The sequence below is a fragment of the Electrophorus electricus genome, chromosome 2 (genome assembly GCF_013358815.1).
Source record: "Electrophorus electricus isolate fEleEle1 chromosome 2, fEleEle1.pri, whole genome shotgun sequence".
Lineage (NCBI taxonomy): Eukaryota > Metazoa > Chordata > Actinopteri > Gymnotiformes > Gymnotidae > Electrophorus > Electrophorus electricus.
Window position 1 is genome coordinate 20162759 of NC_049536.1, and position 16867 is coordinate 20179625.

General features: G+C 41.6%; 1 protein-coding gene across 1 annotated transcript in view; it reads left to right on the forward strand.

The window, feature by feature from the left end:
- The first annotated feature begins 1255 nt into the window (after nucleotides 1-1255).
- The window catches only part of si:dkeyp-19e1.3 (USP6 N-terminal-like protein), a 32604-nt gene continuing 16992 nt past the window's right edge, over nucleotides 1256-16867 (forward strand). Inside the window, 12 exon segments of the mRNA XM_035536569.1 lie at nucleotides 1256-1409; nucleotides 1561-1698; nucleotides 9495-9568; nucleotides 10550-10635; nucleotides 10915-10954; nucleotides 11182-11262; nucleotides 11358-11465; nucleotides 11962-12071; nucleotides 13286-13334; nucleotides 14141-14261; nucleotides 14516-14610; nucleotides 14727-14792. Coding sequence (XP_035392462.1) covers nucleotides 9503-9568; nucleotides 10550-10635; nucleotides 10915-10954; nucleotides 11182-11262; nucleotides 11358-11465; nucleotides 11962-12071; nucleotides 13286-13334; nucleotides 14141-14261; nucleotides 14516-14610; nucleotides 14727-14792 — 822 coding nt within the window. The 5' untranslated portion in view covers nucleotides 1256-1409; nucleotides 1561-1698; nucleotides 9495-9502.

Consider the following 16867-nt stretch of genomic DNA (forward strand, 5'->3'; position numbering starts at 1 on the left):
AACTTCTGAAAGAAAAAATGTGAAGTACGCAGACTTGGTGGCTGTGGTGAGAGAACACGGGTGGCAGGTGCATGTAAGATTAGTAGAGATAAATGTTAGGGGAATTGTAGTATGCAACATCATTGCTTGTGCAGTTTGGCCACACAGTAAGAGTAGCTGTGAAGGAGTTCTCAGAAGTAGCTGAAAGGGCTAGGCAGTGGATGTGGATAAGGAGAGATCTGACTGGGGTAGTAATACACCATAAAGATGGAGTGGCTGTGATTGTCATGTCATTGTGTAAAGTGGTAGATCCAAATGGAACTAGTGGCATGGAGCAAGTATTGATGGTGCTGGCCTTAGTCACTAGAGAGCCCAGGATGGATCTTCTGTGTTGGAGAACGCTGGTAAGAAAAATCTATGTGGAACTGGTGGCATGCATTAATGTTGCCTTAGTTGCTGCGAAGGCCACCATGGATTTTACAGTTGTGTTTGCTAGTGGCATAGTGCTTAAAAGGTGTGGCTTTGTTGAAACGTGAGGTTGGGATCCCAGACCTCACTGTAAACAAATATCATGTGTTGTCCTAAAAATCTACAATATAAGAAGATCTCTTTGTCTGGTAATGTTACATTTTTAATTTATATTTCTTCAACAAGACATAACACAGAACCATCTGTAAACTATTATGGTGCCTCACAGTAAACTAGCCAATCAGTGCAGTCATCAATAAGCACCAAAAAAGGGTTGGAAAAAGAGGAAAACAGCACATTTTATTTTAGGGCCAAATCACAGGTTGTAAATGACCGTATATAAACGTGTGGGCATTTTGTTTTGCCCCGACCAAAGTTACATAGACTCTATATAGACATCAGACAGTTTATAATATTGAATAAATGGTACATTTAAAGACTCGCTGGTCTTTTCTTGGTAATTGATTGATTAGTTCATAGCTAGAAATCTTTCTAAAGCATTTAGCTGACGCTTTTATCCAAAGCAACTTACAATTATGACTGAATACAACTTGAGCAATTGGGGATCAAGGGTCTTGCTCACGGACCCAACAGTGGCAACTTGGTGGTAGTGGGGCTTGAACTGGGAACCTTTCGATTACAAGTCAAGTACCTAAAAAACTGAGCCACTGCCCGTAGGAATAACAAGCAAACAGTTCACCACTTTGAGGCTCGTATCAATAGCCGGAAAGGTGGGACAAGATAAACTTGATACATTTTGGTCACCGCTAGAGGGCGTTTTCGCTGAAAAAAAAAAAAGAAAGCACGATACAGAAGCACGGCAGCGGAAGAGTTACTTCAAAGCAATGTTTTCTGTTCCTTTTGTCTTCAGATTTCCATATTTTCAGGCTTTCCAGTTGTACGCTGCCTCATTTACGACAAAGCATCACACCTTATCTTGTGGCTGTATCGTGCTTATAATGGTAACCCGCGTATTATTCAACGAACATAAGCCGTATTGGTTGCAAAACTAATGTGTGGTAAATGAGAAGTCACTAACCCCGAGCAGCTCAGCTAGCTCACACTCGACGACCGTGACTCTTGTCAGTCTTGACAAAGGCTTCTGTGCGCTAGTTTCAGTTGTTCGCATGGAGACGAGCTGGATGGATGTACTTCGAAGACTCCTCATTTCGTCTTTCTCTCTATGAGCGAAGAAACTATGAAAAAAGAGTGTTTAACTGCCTGTGGAGAGCACACGATCTGTCCTAAACGGTAAGCGTTTTCAAATATAGCCATGATAACTCTCGTGGAGTGTTATAGATAACTTGCTAACACGTTGCTAACTGGTGATGACCGAAGAGGAAAATTTGACCAACTAACGTTACAAACACGGGTGTATTAACCAAACCAGCTAGAGATGTGGCTAGGTGCGTTAGCTAAATTGTGTTAGAACTAACCACATTTCAAGAAGTTCAAAACGAGTTTTTGACTGACGTTAAATATGTATTTGAGGAAATCACACATTTGCTATATTACTGTAACTAAGAAAACAAGGGCGGCTTGCACAGAAAAAAAAAAACAGTTGTTAACATTTTTTGGCACGTATCTTGAATCTACTCGCTGACCAATTTTGAGAGTTGCTCCTTTTGGGCTAACTTAGCTAGCGTTAAGATAGGTGGGTTAGCAAGCTTGATATCTAACAAGCTAGATAAAACGGTTCCCTACAAGTTGATTCCGAATGTCTTACACCAGTCACTGGTTTCTCAAATATTACAACTCGGCGTCAAACAGCATTTCAGCTGTTTTTCAGTAGCTTAGCTGGCTGACTGTGGTGAGTTGAATTTGTACTGCCGCAATTAACCAACTCTTCACCCAAGAAACAGTAGCTACCTAAAGGTATTTAGGCAGTCACATTGTTAATGTCTCACTGTTAAATGTAACCTTTGTTGAAGTTGGGAACTTGAGGTACAGGATGCCGTGAGGGTGTGGGCCATGATCATTTCCTGTTCGTTGCTCTTTGATTACAATATTCACTAAATGATCATAATGCCCAAACAATTTTTTTGGACCATAACATGTCTCGAAATTAAAGAACCATTGTGTTTCCTGAACGATTAGGCCTGTCTTAACAGTTAGGGAGTGTTCTAAGTGGTGCTTGTGCTACAACTCCCTGGAGGGCACACAGATATATCCCCTCCTCTGTTAGTGAGTGCTGAGCATTACGGGTGAGGCACAGCTCCACCACGAATAAAGGTGAACTCACAGGGAACTGGCAACATGTGAAAACTCATCACTGAGAACAGTAGCAGTTAGCAGGTAATTCTAGATATGTTGGCTCAGAAGAACAGGTTTAATGCATCATTTCTCTCTCTGTCCATTACTGTTCTGAGTTTAACATTCTCTTTTGCTGTCTAAATGTTCACTTTTATGTGAATTATTAGCAAAGTTGGTTTGACATGGTATATTTGAATAGGCAGAAAGCTTCCACAATAAATAACCGTGAATAAATGGTTGTCCTGTTTCTTAGGTTCTGCTTTACTCTTCTTGGTATTGAGATTGGCATCATAATAGCTTTGGCATGTTATATTAAGTTAGTGCTGTAGCCAGCTTGCCAGCCAGCTGACTGTCCCCTGTGCTTGACGTATGGGGACCAGTATTGAGTCGGCCTGCCACAGAGCTTCGTGACAGCTTCATTGGGGATGGGGTAGCTACCGGTTTCAATTGTATATCGCTATATGATGATCTGAGATAATCATACCATGTCAAATACGATTTCAGTGTCACTTTATATCGATTTAAGAATGGGCCTAATGAGTGTGTCCAATTGGCATCTTCCTCAGAAGTTGCAGATTAAACGGTCATCTGCAGTCTCTCTACAAAGCACACATCAGGATGACACTGACATGCAAAAACCATGTGTTCATAAAAGGCATGACGCAGGCAGGTGATAAATATGCCAAACAATTTCAGAGCACTAAGAGAACAAATTGAGTGCATTAATATTAGAAATAAATATTACTTATGTCACAAATGCGTACATGCATACACCCGTATTATTAATTATACTCAAGATTGCAGACTAGGGTTGAAAATATTTCAGTGTATATTGGGGTGTTTTTACCATTAATTTTAACATTAAAACCTACGATTTTAGTCCCACGGCCAAATAAAGCAGGGGAATACCAAACAGAATAACGGACCCGTAAAACGGCAGGGAAAGATGGCTCTAAACAAATGCAACAGGTTGTTTACCCCTACACTTATTTACCCCTTCCTTATCTTATTTTTGTGCATGTTTGTCACATTTAAATGTTTCAGATCATTAAACAAATTTAAATATTAGTCAAAGTTAACACAAGTAGACACAACATGCGGTTTTTAAATAAGTTTTTATTAAGGGCGGGGGGAACCCACAAAACCCCCAAACCTACATGACCCTGTCTGAAAAAGTGGTTTCCCCTAAACCTAATAACTGGTTGGGCCACCCTTAGCAGCAACAACTGCAATCAAGTGTTTGTGATAACTGGCAATGAGTATTTTACAGCACTGTGGAGGAATTGTTGTAATTCAGCCACCTTTTTAAGGTCATACCACAGCATCTCAATCGGATTCAGGTCAGGACTTTGACTGGGCCACTCAAGTCTTCATTTTGTTTAAGCCATTCAGAGGTGGACTTGCTGGTGTGTTTTGGATCATCGTCCTGCTGCAGAACCCAAGTGCGCTTCAGCTTGAGGTCACAAATAGATGGCCGGACATTCTCCTTCAGGCTTTTTGGGAGACAGCAGAATTCATGGTTCCATTTACCACAGCATTCTTCCATGTTCTGAAGCAGCAAAACAGCCCCAGACCATCACACTACCACCACCATATTTTACTGTTGGTATGATGTTCCTTTTCTGAAATGCTGTTACTTTTACGCCAGATGTAATGGGACATACACCTTCCAAAAAGTTCAACAGTCCACAGAGTATTTTCCCAAAAGTCTTGGGGATCATCAAGATGAGACGAGCCTTTGTTCTTTTTGCTCAGCAGTGGTTTTTGTCTTGGAACTCTGCCATGCAGGCCATTTTTGCCCAGTCTCTTTCTTATGGTGGAGTCATGAACACTGACCTTAACTGAGGCAAGTGAGGCCTGCAGTTCTTTGGATGTTGTTGTGGGGTCTTGTGACCTCTTGCAGTCGTCGCTGCGCCTTTGGGTTAATTTTGGTTGGCTGGCCACTCCTGGGAAGGTTCACCACTGTTCTATGTTTTCACCATTTGTGGATAATGGCTCTCACTGTGGTTCGCTGGAGTCCCAAAGGTTTAGAAATGGCTTTATAGCCTTTTCCAGACTGATAGACCTCAACTACTTTGTATCCAATTTGTTCCTGAATTTCTTTGGATTGTAGCATGCTGTCTAGCTTTTGAGGATATTTTGGTCTACTTCAGTTTGTCAGGCAGGTCCTATTTAAGTGATATCTTGATTGAGAACAGGTGTGGCAGTAATCAAGCTTGGGTGTGGCTATAGAAATTGAACTCAGCTTTCCAAAGATGTGATAAACCACAGTTAATTTGTTTTAAGGGGGGGGGGGGGGAATTCACTTTCACACAGGGCTATGTAGGTTTGGATTTTTTCCCCCATTAATAATAAAAACCTTCATTTAAAAACTCCATTTTGTGTTTACTTGTGTTAGACAAAGATAAGATTTAAATTTGTTTGATGATCTGAAACATTTAAATGTGACACATGCAAAAAAAAAAAAAAAGATATCAGGAATGGGGCAAACACTTTTTCACACCACTGTATCTGCTGTGCGGTTGTTAAATAGTGCGTGAGGAAGTGCCCTCGCTCACTTCTTTTCCAGACCTCAGAGCTGAGTGAATGGTGCGGCATGAGCACTCCTGCCTTCAGCACTTCATAAGCTCCAAGATCAGAGGCCTCATCAGTTGGGCTTCTTTCTCCTGGCCTGCTGCTTTGAAGTTTAGGCAAGGTCTCTGTGAAAAATCCATTTCTGACTTGTACTGTTACAGTTTTCAAAGTCTGTACCTATGTTCCAATTTTTGAAAAGTTTTGCTTATTTATTTTGAAAGTTCTTGTCTGTCTTTCTTTTTTCTTTTCCCATGCATTTTCTCACTCTTGTACAGCTGTACAAGTATTGATCCTTGAGTGGATCAATAAAATCTTTCTGCATGCCCACTTTTTTCTTTTTCTTTTTTTTTTTTACTTTTGTTTCCCCCTCCTTTAGAGGAAAATATTTTTCTGATAAGTTCTGTGACTTATTCCAGGCAAATCCAGACTTATTCCTCCCTGAGAGGATGCCTGCCTCTAGTTAGTTTGTTTATTTTATAGAATTTAGGCTGTTTATTTTTGGTCCATGAATAACTATTGCCTTTTAAAGGTTGTGTAGTGGTTAAATATCACTCATGGGGAAGTCCAAAACAGATCTGAAACCATGCCTGACCATGCTGTTGCGTGCGTTTCCTTTTTAGCAACATGCTAGGTCTATAGGCTGCAGTATGAGAGGCAGTCTGTCTGCTGTTTCGCATCTCTCTGTGTTCATCAGAGTTTCACATTAGAGCAAACATACTGGCAAGCATAGTGAGGGCACTGATTGGATTATAAACTGCGAACTATGATGGAGGACACTGCATTTAAAAAGAAATGGAAAGGTCTGTGTCCATGCTTAGTTGTGCCATTGTGTCTGTCACGGCAGATGGAACATGGAATCAAATCAAATGGGCACAAGCAGACTTTTGTACAACAAAACCAAACTGGCATAGGCATTCATTTTTACACCATCAGCATGAACACAGCAAAAATGAATGAAATAAGTGATTTTTATTCAGGTTATTTTTAGATGAACCAGGTCAAATGTTTAGAGGGAGTGCCCACTGAACCCACTGAGAGCAGCAGCACTAGGCTCCTGAGCAGGGATCAACTGCCTGCCTGCACTTTGGCCTCTGGGGACACAGCTGCCGGAGCGGAAACACGCATACAGTGAAAATCTGAATGTGAAGTCATGGTGTTGCAGAACACCTAGAAACACATTTAAACACAGATACTGTCTGCTTTTTTAAATAAACCTTTAAGCATGCTGCAGTATGGATGAAGTCAGCTTCAGCAAACAAACTAACAGCCACTGTAAGTAGAGCATACTGCCATTGCTGTGTGAACAAGTGAACAAAGCTTCACCACAGCAGCATTTCTCCTCCCTACCCACATGGCCACAGCACTCGGTCAGCACAGCCTTTCTGACATCTGTTAAAGGAAGAAAAGGGCGCTCAGCGCATGCTCAGTTAATTGAAGACATTTGGTAGTTTGAGCCTCCCTGGTGCTCTCCAGAAGACTGATGTAAATCTGTGTTTTGTTCCCCCCCCCCCCCACCCCACCCCACCTCCGTTTGGGTGTGTCAAAGAGGGTAGTTCCCAGGACTGTACTCTTCCCACACTTGATGGTGACTTGTTGGCTTGAAGTCGGCCTCTAGGGTTGTCTTCAACAGCCGTATTGAGGTCTTGATGAAGGTTGTTGGAGTGTCGCTGATGTTATACAGCCTCAAGCATTCTGGGATTCATGTGTGAGGCATTAAATCATAGGCATTCATGTAGCCAATCCAGCCAGTGCACAGGTTGGTCTGTCTGGTATTACAGTCTCGAATGACTGTTTTATCCACCAGTACCTGGTGCTTGGGTCCTCTGGTTTTCTTGCCAATGCCTTTGTGTCATGCTCATGTATCAAGCTATTGTGTTGAATCATTGGTTGTGTTTTAATTCATTTTAACCACAATAGCTCATACCTCTGTTTTTTGAGAATAGTCGAAAAGGGCAGCTTTTGTGTCTGAAATTTTCACTGAATTATTTACTGATGAATACTAGTTAAATTGGATGGTGTCGGTTTTCCAGAGGGATGCTGAGTGCCATTTGTGATTCACTGGTTTTTCCTCAGTCTCCAGTTCCCTGCTCCTCACAGTCTGCAGCCTTTAGTTTGATTAGCAGGTCAGACGGGTGTAGCTGGCACAGTTTTTGCATAAATCCCACACCTCTTTCCAGTAGCATACACACAGCACTGCGACTTTGATTTGTCTTCTTGCCATTGGTGAGCTGTTAAATCAGTTTAATTTCATGGGGCATTTGATCAAGGATGCAGAGTTTTGTTTCATCAGTTGTCTGATCTCAGTTTTTGACCAACTATGCATGAGACGTTTGTAGCTCTACATGACTTCCAGGCCACATGCTGAGTATCGGTCATGTGTTGAAGTGTTGTTCCACCACTAGGCACAAGCTGGAACTAATTGGTAAACTAACTTCAGCCAGGGTTAAACTGCATCTGGTTTGGTCAGTATGTTTCTAAAGTGAGGACGAACAGGTGAAGCAGCTATCTGGAGTGCTCGCCCTCAGTGAGACCTGCCAGTGATCTTGGCTCTCACTGTGCTGAGTATAATCAGGCCGGTGACCAGACCGTCTGCTTGGAATTTAGGAGTGAGAGGTCAAAGAATATGTGGAGTAGTTGCAGCTCTTTGAAAGAATAATTTAACTCATAAAAGTGGAGTTATGTGGATGGATTGTTATTTTTGTTCTAATGTGAAGCATTAGTCTGACATACATTAATATGTATCATCTCATCTCAAACAGTCGCATTAGATTCTAAGGTATTTTGTGGACTGCTTTGGATGATGTGTCCACTTTGTCAAATCTAGGCTCAAACCTGAATCACTGATTACACTGCACCTTATACAAGATCATTGCCGTGCTCATTTTCTCAATCATACAAATGCACAACTTCACCACGTCCGATTTCGCAAATCCTCATAACTTTTAAATAATAATAAAAATAATTTAAATAATAAACATGGAATAAGTTATTCCAGTTATTTCATGTTTATAAAAGTTATGAGGATTTAAACATAAACAACTGTCTAAGCTCTGAAACTGGTGTATCCATGACCACATTGAATTAGCATATTTAACACCCCAAAAATACCTAAAGTCTAACCATCCAAACTCACTAGTCCAGAAGTGTCAGCTGATAACAATAGAAAAAAGAATAAAAATGACTAATTCATGCCTTTTTGCAGTGACTGTAGGACCACACTCTACCATGACAGAAACAGAGCAGAAATGGCTTGATTATGAAGTTAGATGAAAAACATGAATAAAACAGGTGGTGGGCAAGGGGAAGGAAGAGGAGAAAAGATGCTGGGTGTCATGATACAGAATGTTGAACGGTCAGGTGTCGCTAGACAGGATATTCCCTTCTATTAATATCAACTAAACAAAATGTATGATGTAATATGTCCTATATGATCCAATATGAGATGGTTAATTTGTAATTACACTGCACCTTGAAATTGGATATAGCCATGCACCTTTTCCCCCTGTGCTCCTACACCAGTTCAGAATATTTAACGGCATTTGCAGTATGCATCTTTAAGACATCTGACAAAAGGAAATGCGTCCATCTAACATTGACGCTGATGGGAGATGATGCTACTGTAATCTCTAGCTTCTCTCAGGAGCTGTTCAAACATGTCTGCCTCTTTAGGCATTTGCTGGTGAGCTTGTCCAGGGTTCCACAGCATGAGAATATCTCCACAAGAGCCAGGCATCAAGTGTTGGCCTGCATTAGTTGCCATACTGGTGAACTTGGCCAAGGCATTCATGCAGGACAGGAACCTTTCCATTATTATGAAGATAGACTAATGCGAACCAGTGTGCTCTAAGGTTATAGCTTATGGCATTTAATGCAGAACGCTATGGTTCCTGAATATGCAATTAGTTTTTGATGCAGGTAGAATGTAGTGCTTTACGTTTATGATACTGTGCTGTTTCCTTTATTATTAGCCAATACTGTTGACTTTGTCAGATCTTGCTTAAAGAGACCTTCTGTGTCGTAAGACCAAGTATTTATCCTCGTTTGTTGAAACACCTGAAGAGGGGGGGAAACTCAGCATGTCAGAACAGCTTCCAACTGTCAGAGCTTTGAATGTTGGGATGGGGGCGCTCCCTGTTTCCTGCTGGGGTTGCTTTCACTAGCCATATGTCTCTGGCCCTGTATATGTTGCACCAAACATCCTGAACTCTTCCTTTCCCCAGGTTTTGAAATGAAGAAGGACATTGACGCATTAATAGCTGAAGAACGGGCTGAAATCATTTCAAAATATGACAAGGTTAGTCACATATCATTATAAAACTGTGCACCACCACTAGCCATTTTGAACTGTTGATCCTACTCACACGACCTTATGCAGTTCACACAGTACTAACTAGGAGTCCTGTGTATCGCAACATACACTTCCACTGAAACAAGCGAGTTGTATGATTGACATGCCTCGTGTTTCTAAGGGCAGTGTTGGTTCACATGCTACGTGATGCTGCTTAATCAGCCTGGGGCTTTAGTATCAGTAGTCCACTGAGCAAAATGTGCCCCTGAACATTAACTTCTTATGCTTACAGCACTGTCACCAGTAAGCACTCTCACATTTGTTTGGCCAGATAATGAAATCTCATCCTGCCTTCATCAGGGCTTTGGGAAGACACATGCGGACCAGTGGGTTTGGGGTCTAGTTGGTCAGGACCATCAGCTGCTGTTCAGAATCTCTGTTGGGTGACTTTTTAGGTGACTGACTACTGATGGATCAGTAAGAGATTCCAGTAAGGTACTTCAGCACATGCTAGTGGCAGTATCTAATCTTTTCAATAGGTGTTTACCCCCGGAGCTGAAGATATGTGCCGTTAAAAGTCCCTTTTCATTGATCGGCACATAGTTCTGCGGTGTGTCCAGTTTGACTAAAGTCGGGAGACAGGGGAGCCAAGGCTGGTTAGGGCTTTCTCTGCCCAGAGCCTGTGGAGCAGAGGTTGGAAAGGCGTAGCTGTCTGGCTGTGATGGAGTGCAGCTGTTTTGTCAGGTTACAGCTCCACTCAGAACCTCTACACTCAGGACAGAAGTGCTCGATTTGGAAGTGGGAACACAAGCCAGAGAACTGGGCTGCTCTGGCTGCTTTGCCATGCCCTTGGTTCACGAGGACCAGGGTGGCGGCTCCTCATGTGATGACGCACAACCCCCCCTCCTCCCCATTCAACCCAAGCTTTGCTTGTGCGTCTTGTGCTCCTCTTTGTTTGCCCTAAAGGCTTAATTTGATTGGTTGCAGGGCAGAGCAGAGGGCGTGCACATCAACCCCTGGGAGGATGCCAACTACAGCGTCTACAAGGTCATGGACCGCTTTGGCTTCCTGCAGTAAGTCCCACCATGCCCTTCCCTCTCCATTTACCCCATTGCAGCAGATTTACTGTTGAAACCTAAGGGTAAGCCTGCTGAGAAGACAGGAGAGGTGGAGGTGGACCATCACTCACTGATAATGTGACCTTTGCTTGGCCTTGTCTCAAGTCCTAAGAACAGTTTTGTGCAACAGTAGACTTAAAGTCCCTCTGGTAGAGATGTAGATTTGCCTACCTTGTGTGTTCATTACAGCAATTTGTGGTTATAGTTTTATAACTGTCCTTTCTGTCTGCCTAGTGAGGAGGAATTGCCCACACCAAGTGCAGAAGAGGAAAAGGTCAGAACGTGCCACCCAAATACATATTAATAACTGCATTTAAGAAACTTGGCTTCAATTAAAAAAAAGCAATATTGTCAGGGTATTCAGATGCCATAAAAGCCCCATATTACTTCTGGTAGATTTAAAAGACTTCGGAGAACATAAACATTTGTAATTTGTGTATGTTTCCCAGGTCTTGATGATGATGATGATGATGATGTACTTTATTGATGCTTTGCCCACAGTATAAATTTCAGGAAATTGAAAGGGTGCAGAAATGGCTCAAGATGGTGAAAAGTTGGGAGAAGTACCATAACAGCGAAAAGGTAAAGTCAAACCTGCCTTTACAGACAGTGCTCCAATAAGAGCCTGAGCACAGACAATAGATCCTACTCCAGTGTTTCGTGTGTGTGTGTGTCAGATGACCAAGCGTGTGTATAAGGGGATTCCCCTGCAGCTGCGGGGTGAGGCGTGGGCTCTGTTGCTGGATGTCAGGAAGATGAAGGAGGAGAATATGGGGAAGTATGAGGTGAGGCACTGGGGCCATGGTGGACAGCTGCCCTGTCATTCATTCTGCTTTGCCTAAATGCCGGGAGTCAGTGCTGTCTGACCTGGCTGGCTGTGCTTAAGCTTTAGTCCTGAGTTTACCCCGCTCTCTTCATCCTCATGCATGTGGGGGTGGGTCTGGCCATTATCTGCTTTATTGGGAGTTATGCTGTTCGACAGCAAGGTAACCAAAGCAGGTGTGTTATAGGACTATGGGCCACTATGGAGCTGCTTCCTGCTGGTCTACTTTAGAAATAAGTGCATAGCACAGATGTACTTTAAAAGTGTCCTTAAAGCCTGACGTCTTTGACGCTGTTCTTCATACATAATCAGATCTGCCCCCATAGACAGCTGTGCAAAATAATCTAGATAAACCTGCTGAGAGGTGGTTGTAAAATAAACACCAGTAGGGCCTTTATGATTCCCCCCCACTTTTAGTTATTACAGATTTCATAATGCTTTACTTGTTTCATGTTCAGAAAATGAAGGAACAAGCAAGGATCTTCTCAACAGAAATTAAACAAATAGACCTCGATGTCAACAGGACGTTCAGAAATCACGTAATGTTCATGGACAGATTTGGAGTCAAGTAAGTCAAAGGACATACTAACCTTTGAACACACACACACACACACACACACACACACACACACACACACACACACACACACACACTAAGTAGAACAAACAGTTCTTCTGCTGATGCCCTATCACAAAAACATTCCAAAACGGTTCAGACACTATGTCCTTCAAACTGCACGCTGGGTCGTTTTCCCTATTTGTTTGCTTTAGTCTGAAGTTCTTTTTCGCCATTGTGTTTTGGCTTGACTGCCTCTTGTCATCAGGTGCATGTGCAGCAAACAGTTTGGACCTTGTGTAGCCGTAACCAAAACAAGAGCCACTTCCTCTGTCTCAACCCTTTTTTGTTCAGCTTCCTGTGAGTGACTGAGTGAGTGAATGAGGCTTTACAGGAAGTGACAGTCCTGCAACTCACTGCCATTATGTCCAGAATAAACATTCTAGCTTGTGCACAAATAGAATCTGCTGCTGTGGGTAAAATAATTGTTTGTCATTTTTCTAGCTCAATTGTGCCTGTGTAGACAAATTGTGGTTAAATTCAGTTAAAAGTAAAGATATATTGGATATATATATATATATATATATATATATATATATATATATATATTTGTTTACAGATACTGATTTTTGTATACATTTGATAGGATTTATGCTGACATTTGTTGTAAATACACCAGATGTGTCTCTGTGGTGTTATGGCTGTCAGCATGCATCTGGAGACTCGGTACTCTTGCACTTGAGTAATTTCCTCATGTCCAAATGGAAACCTCGTTTCTGTGGTCCAGCGGTGAGCGTTCACAGGGCTACAGGACATGATAATGTTTCGAACTTGCTTGTGTGGTTTGGCTGGTCTGTGCAGAGGGGAGGATGTGCAGTGACGTTACATCGGTGTAGCCTGCTCAGAGCTGGCGCAACCCAGCACAGCCCGGCTGCATGCGCCCCCTGGCCTTGTTATCACCTCCATGAGGGCCGTGCGACCACACAGGGCACCAGCCCATTCGCACACACGTTGTCTGGTTGCCCCAACGCTTCAAAACCAACCCGCACGACATGTTCATTAGAACGTGTTCACTTTCTCTTTCGGATGCAGCATGTCGTGCATGAATAGTTGCCCTTGAGTTTTGGGTTGATTATTTGTTTTTGAACTAATTTCACTGCTTTGAATGTACACATATTCTGATTGTACTGCCATATAAAGGCTAACGATCTCTGTTCTTTTGACAGACAGAAAGACCTGTTTAATGTGCTGGCAGCCTACTCTGTCTACAACACGGTAAGAGAGTCTGTGTGCGTGTGTGCACACACGAGTCTCAGGACATGGCGCACTGAGTACAACAATACCCAGGGGTCCTCCCCTGATCCTTGTGCCTTCCTGTCATTGGTGTTCCAAAGCCCTGGACTGGCCTGATGGTGGATTGTGCTGCCACAGGCTTGCTGATATCAGTCTTTCACACTGATGACCTTCCCTGGCATTTGGAACAAGACTCTCAAAAGCTAATGGAATGGTCTTGCCCTTAATGAAATGCTTCGTCATTGTTCTGGTGATTGTGTTGGGCGTGGGTCCATCTCTGAGGAAGACTGAGTGCTTGTGTGCTGCCCCTCTCCTGATCTCTGTGCCTAAATGGGACTTCAGGGGGACAGGCACAATGAAGGAGGGAAGAAGAGTCCAGTTTTAAGTCCAGTTTTAAGGTCTTGTTTTAAATAGTTTTTTGCTGTCTGTAAAAGGATCAAGAGTGGTCAAGTGTTAATTTTAGTTTGTAATGCAGTGATGTCTTAACTGAATGAGGGAGAGGCACTACAAATTGGATAAGGCTTTGTTCATTTCGCAATAGCTAAACACTGCTGGTCACGTGAATATACGGTCATGTTTTATTACTATGATACACAAGTCGTGTTAAATGAAACCTGCGTTTATTGCAGTATTTGTGATTGTTTTTATTGTTGTGTTAAACTGATCAGCACATGTGAGGAGATGCGTGTGTGTGTGATTACTGAGTGGTACCTTTCCTGCTTTGTACGGGTGATTGTGTGTGTGAGGGAGAAAGATTACTGAACAGTGGGCTTTCCTGCTTTGTACAGGAGGTGAGCTACTGCCAGGGAATGAGCCAGATCGCAGCCATTCTGCTCATGTACTTGAATGAGGAGGAGGCATTCTGGGCCCTGGCTCAGCTGCTCACCAGTCAAAAGCACGCTATGCATGGTGAGCCAATAAGATTCAGAGCTACCTTTAGTCACAGCTGCTGTGTGCAGTCACTAATTCTGAGTTGCTGAATGCTTAATATCTGTAATATAATTTTGTAGTATAATCTGTAATTAACCTTTAATATCTGAATGTTTACTATACTTTGTATTTCTTGGGATAATCATTAGAGAATTGCACAGTGTGGTGTTTATTTTAATAATGCATTTGTACTTCATGTTGTGTGTAATTGGACTCTCCACAATTCCTCCCAGGATTCTTCATCCCTGGCTTTCCCAAACTGCAGCGCTTCCAAGCTCACCATGACCAGATACTGGCCAAACTCCTGCCAAGACTCAAGAGGCACTTGGTGAGATTTTCCTGTGTGGCTCCCTTGTTGTGCAACAGCATATGTGAATGTTTTTGTCAGAAACTCTTCCAAGCTTCTCTGATAACCCCCCCCCCCTCCCCTTGTCTCCTGACCAGGATAAGGAACAGATGACCACTGGTATATACACAACTAAATGGTTCTTGCAGTGTTTTATTGACCGGGTGAGGAGTCTGCCTTTCTCAATAACCTGACTCACTTTCTTTTTACCCTACCCCTAGCCTGGGATTCTGCACTACAGTAGCTATATGCACATGTACACATCCTGGACACTGGGGGAGCATTTTGCAAAACCTGCTGTTCATATCTTGAATGCAGCAATTTGGAAATGTAGCATCATATCATGGATGGATGGATGGATGGATGGATGGATGGATGGATGGATGGATGGATGGATGGATGGATGGATGGATGGATGGATGGATGGATGGATGGATGGATGGATGGATGGATGGATATATATATAGAGGGAGATAGATAGAGGGAGATAGATAGAGGGAGAGAGAGAGATAGATATAGAGAGATAGATATGGATATATATAGATAGAGAGAGAGATAGATATAGAGAGATAGATAGATATGGATATATATAGATAGATAGATAGATAGATAGATAGATAGATTATATATACATAGAGAGACAGATGGATATATATATAGAGGGAGAGAGAGATAGATAGATAGATCGAGAGGGAGCTAGATAGAGATAGCTAGATAGATAGAGATAGATAGATAGATAGAGAGAGAGATAGATAGATAGATAGATGGATATATATAGAGGGAGAGAGAGAGAGATAGATAGATATAGATAGATAGATATGGATATAGATATATATATATATAGATAGATAGATATAGATATATATAGATAGATAGATGGATATGAGAGAGATATAGATAGAGATAGATAGATAGATAGATAGATAGATAGATAGATTATATATACATAGAGAGAGATAGATGGATAGATATATATATATATATATATATATATATATATATATATATAGAGAGAGAGAGAGAGAGATAGATATGGATATATATATATAGAGGGAGAGAGAGAGCTAGATAGAGCTAGCTAGATAGATAGAGATAGCTAGCTAGATAGATAGAGATAGCTAGATAGATAGATAGAGAGAGATAGCTAGATAGATAGAGAGAGATAGCTAGATAGATAGAGAGAGATAGATAGATAGATAGAGAGAGATAGCTAGATAGATAGATAGAGATAGCTAGATAGATAGATAGAGAGAGATAGCTAGATAGATAGATAGAGAGAGATAGCTAGCTAGATAGATAGAGATAGCTAGCTAGATAGATAGAGATAGCTAGCTAGCTAGATAGATAGAGATAGCTAGCTAGCTAGATAGATAGAGATAGCTAGCTAGCTAGATAGATAGAGATAGCTAGCTAGCTAGATAGATAGAGATAGATAGCTAGATAGATAGATAGAGATAGCTAGATAGATAGATAGAGATAGCTAGATAGATAGATAGATAGAGATAGCTAGCTAGATAGATAGATAGAGATAGCTAGATAGAGATAGCTAGCTAGATAGATAGATAGATAGATAGATAGAGATAGCTAGATAGATAGATAGATAGAGATAGCTAGCTAGATAGATAGATAGAGATAGCTAGATAGATAGATAGATAGATAGATAGAGATAGCTAGATAGATAGATAGATAGATAGATAGAGATAGATAGATAGATAGATAGATAGAGATAGCTAGCTAGATAGATAGATAGATAGAGATAGCTAGCTAGCTAGATAGATAGATAGAGATAGCTAGCTAGCTAGATAGATAGATAGAGATAGCTAGCTAGCTAGATAGATAGATAGAGATAGCTAGCTAGCTAGATAGATAGATAGAGATAGCTAGCTAGCTAGATAGATAGATAGAGATAGCTAGCTAGCTAGATAGATAGATAGAGATAGCTAGCTAGCTAGATAGATAGATAGAGATAGCTAGCTAGCTAGATAGATAGATAGAGATAGCTAGCTAGCTAGATAGATAGATAGAGATAGCTAGCTAGCTAGATAGATAGATAGAGATAGCTAGCTAGCTAGATAGATAGATAGAGATAGCTAGCTAGCTAGATAGATAGATAGAGATAGCTAGCTAGATAGATAGATAGAGATAGCTAGCTAGCTAGATAGATAGATAGATAGAGATAGCTAGCTAGCTAGATAGATAGATAGATAGAGATAGCTAGCTAGCTAGATAGATAGATAGA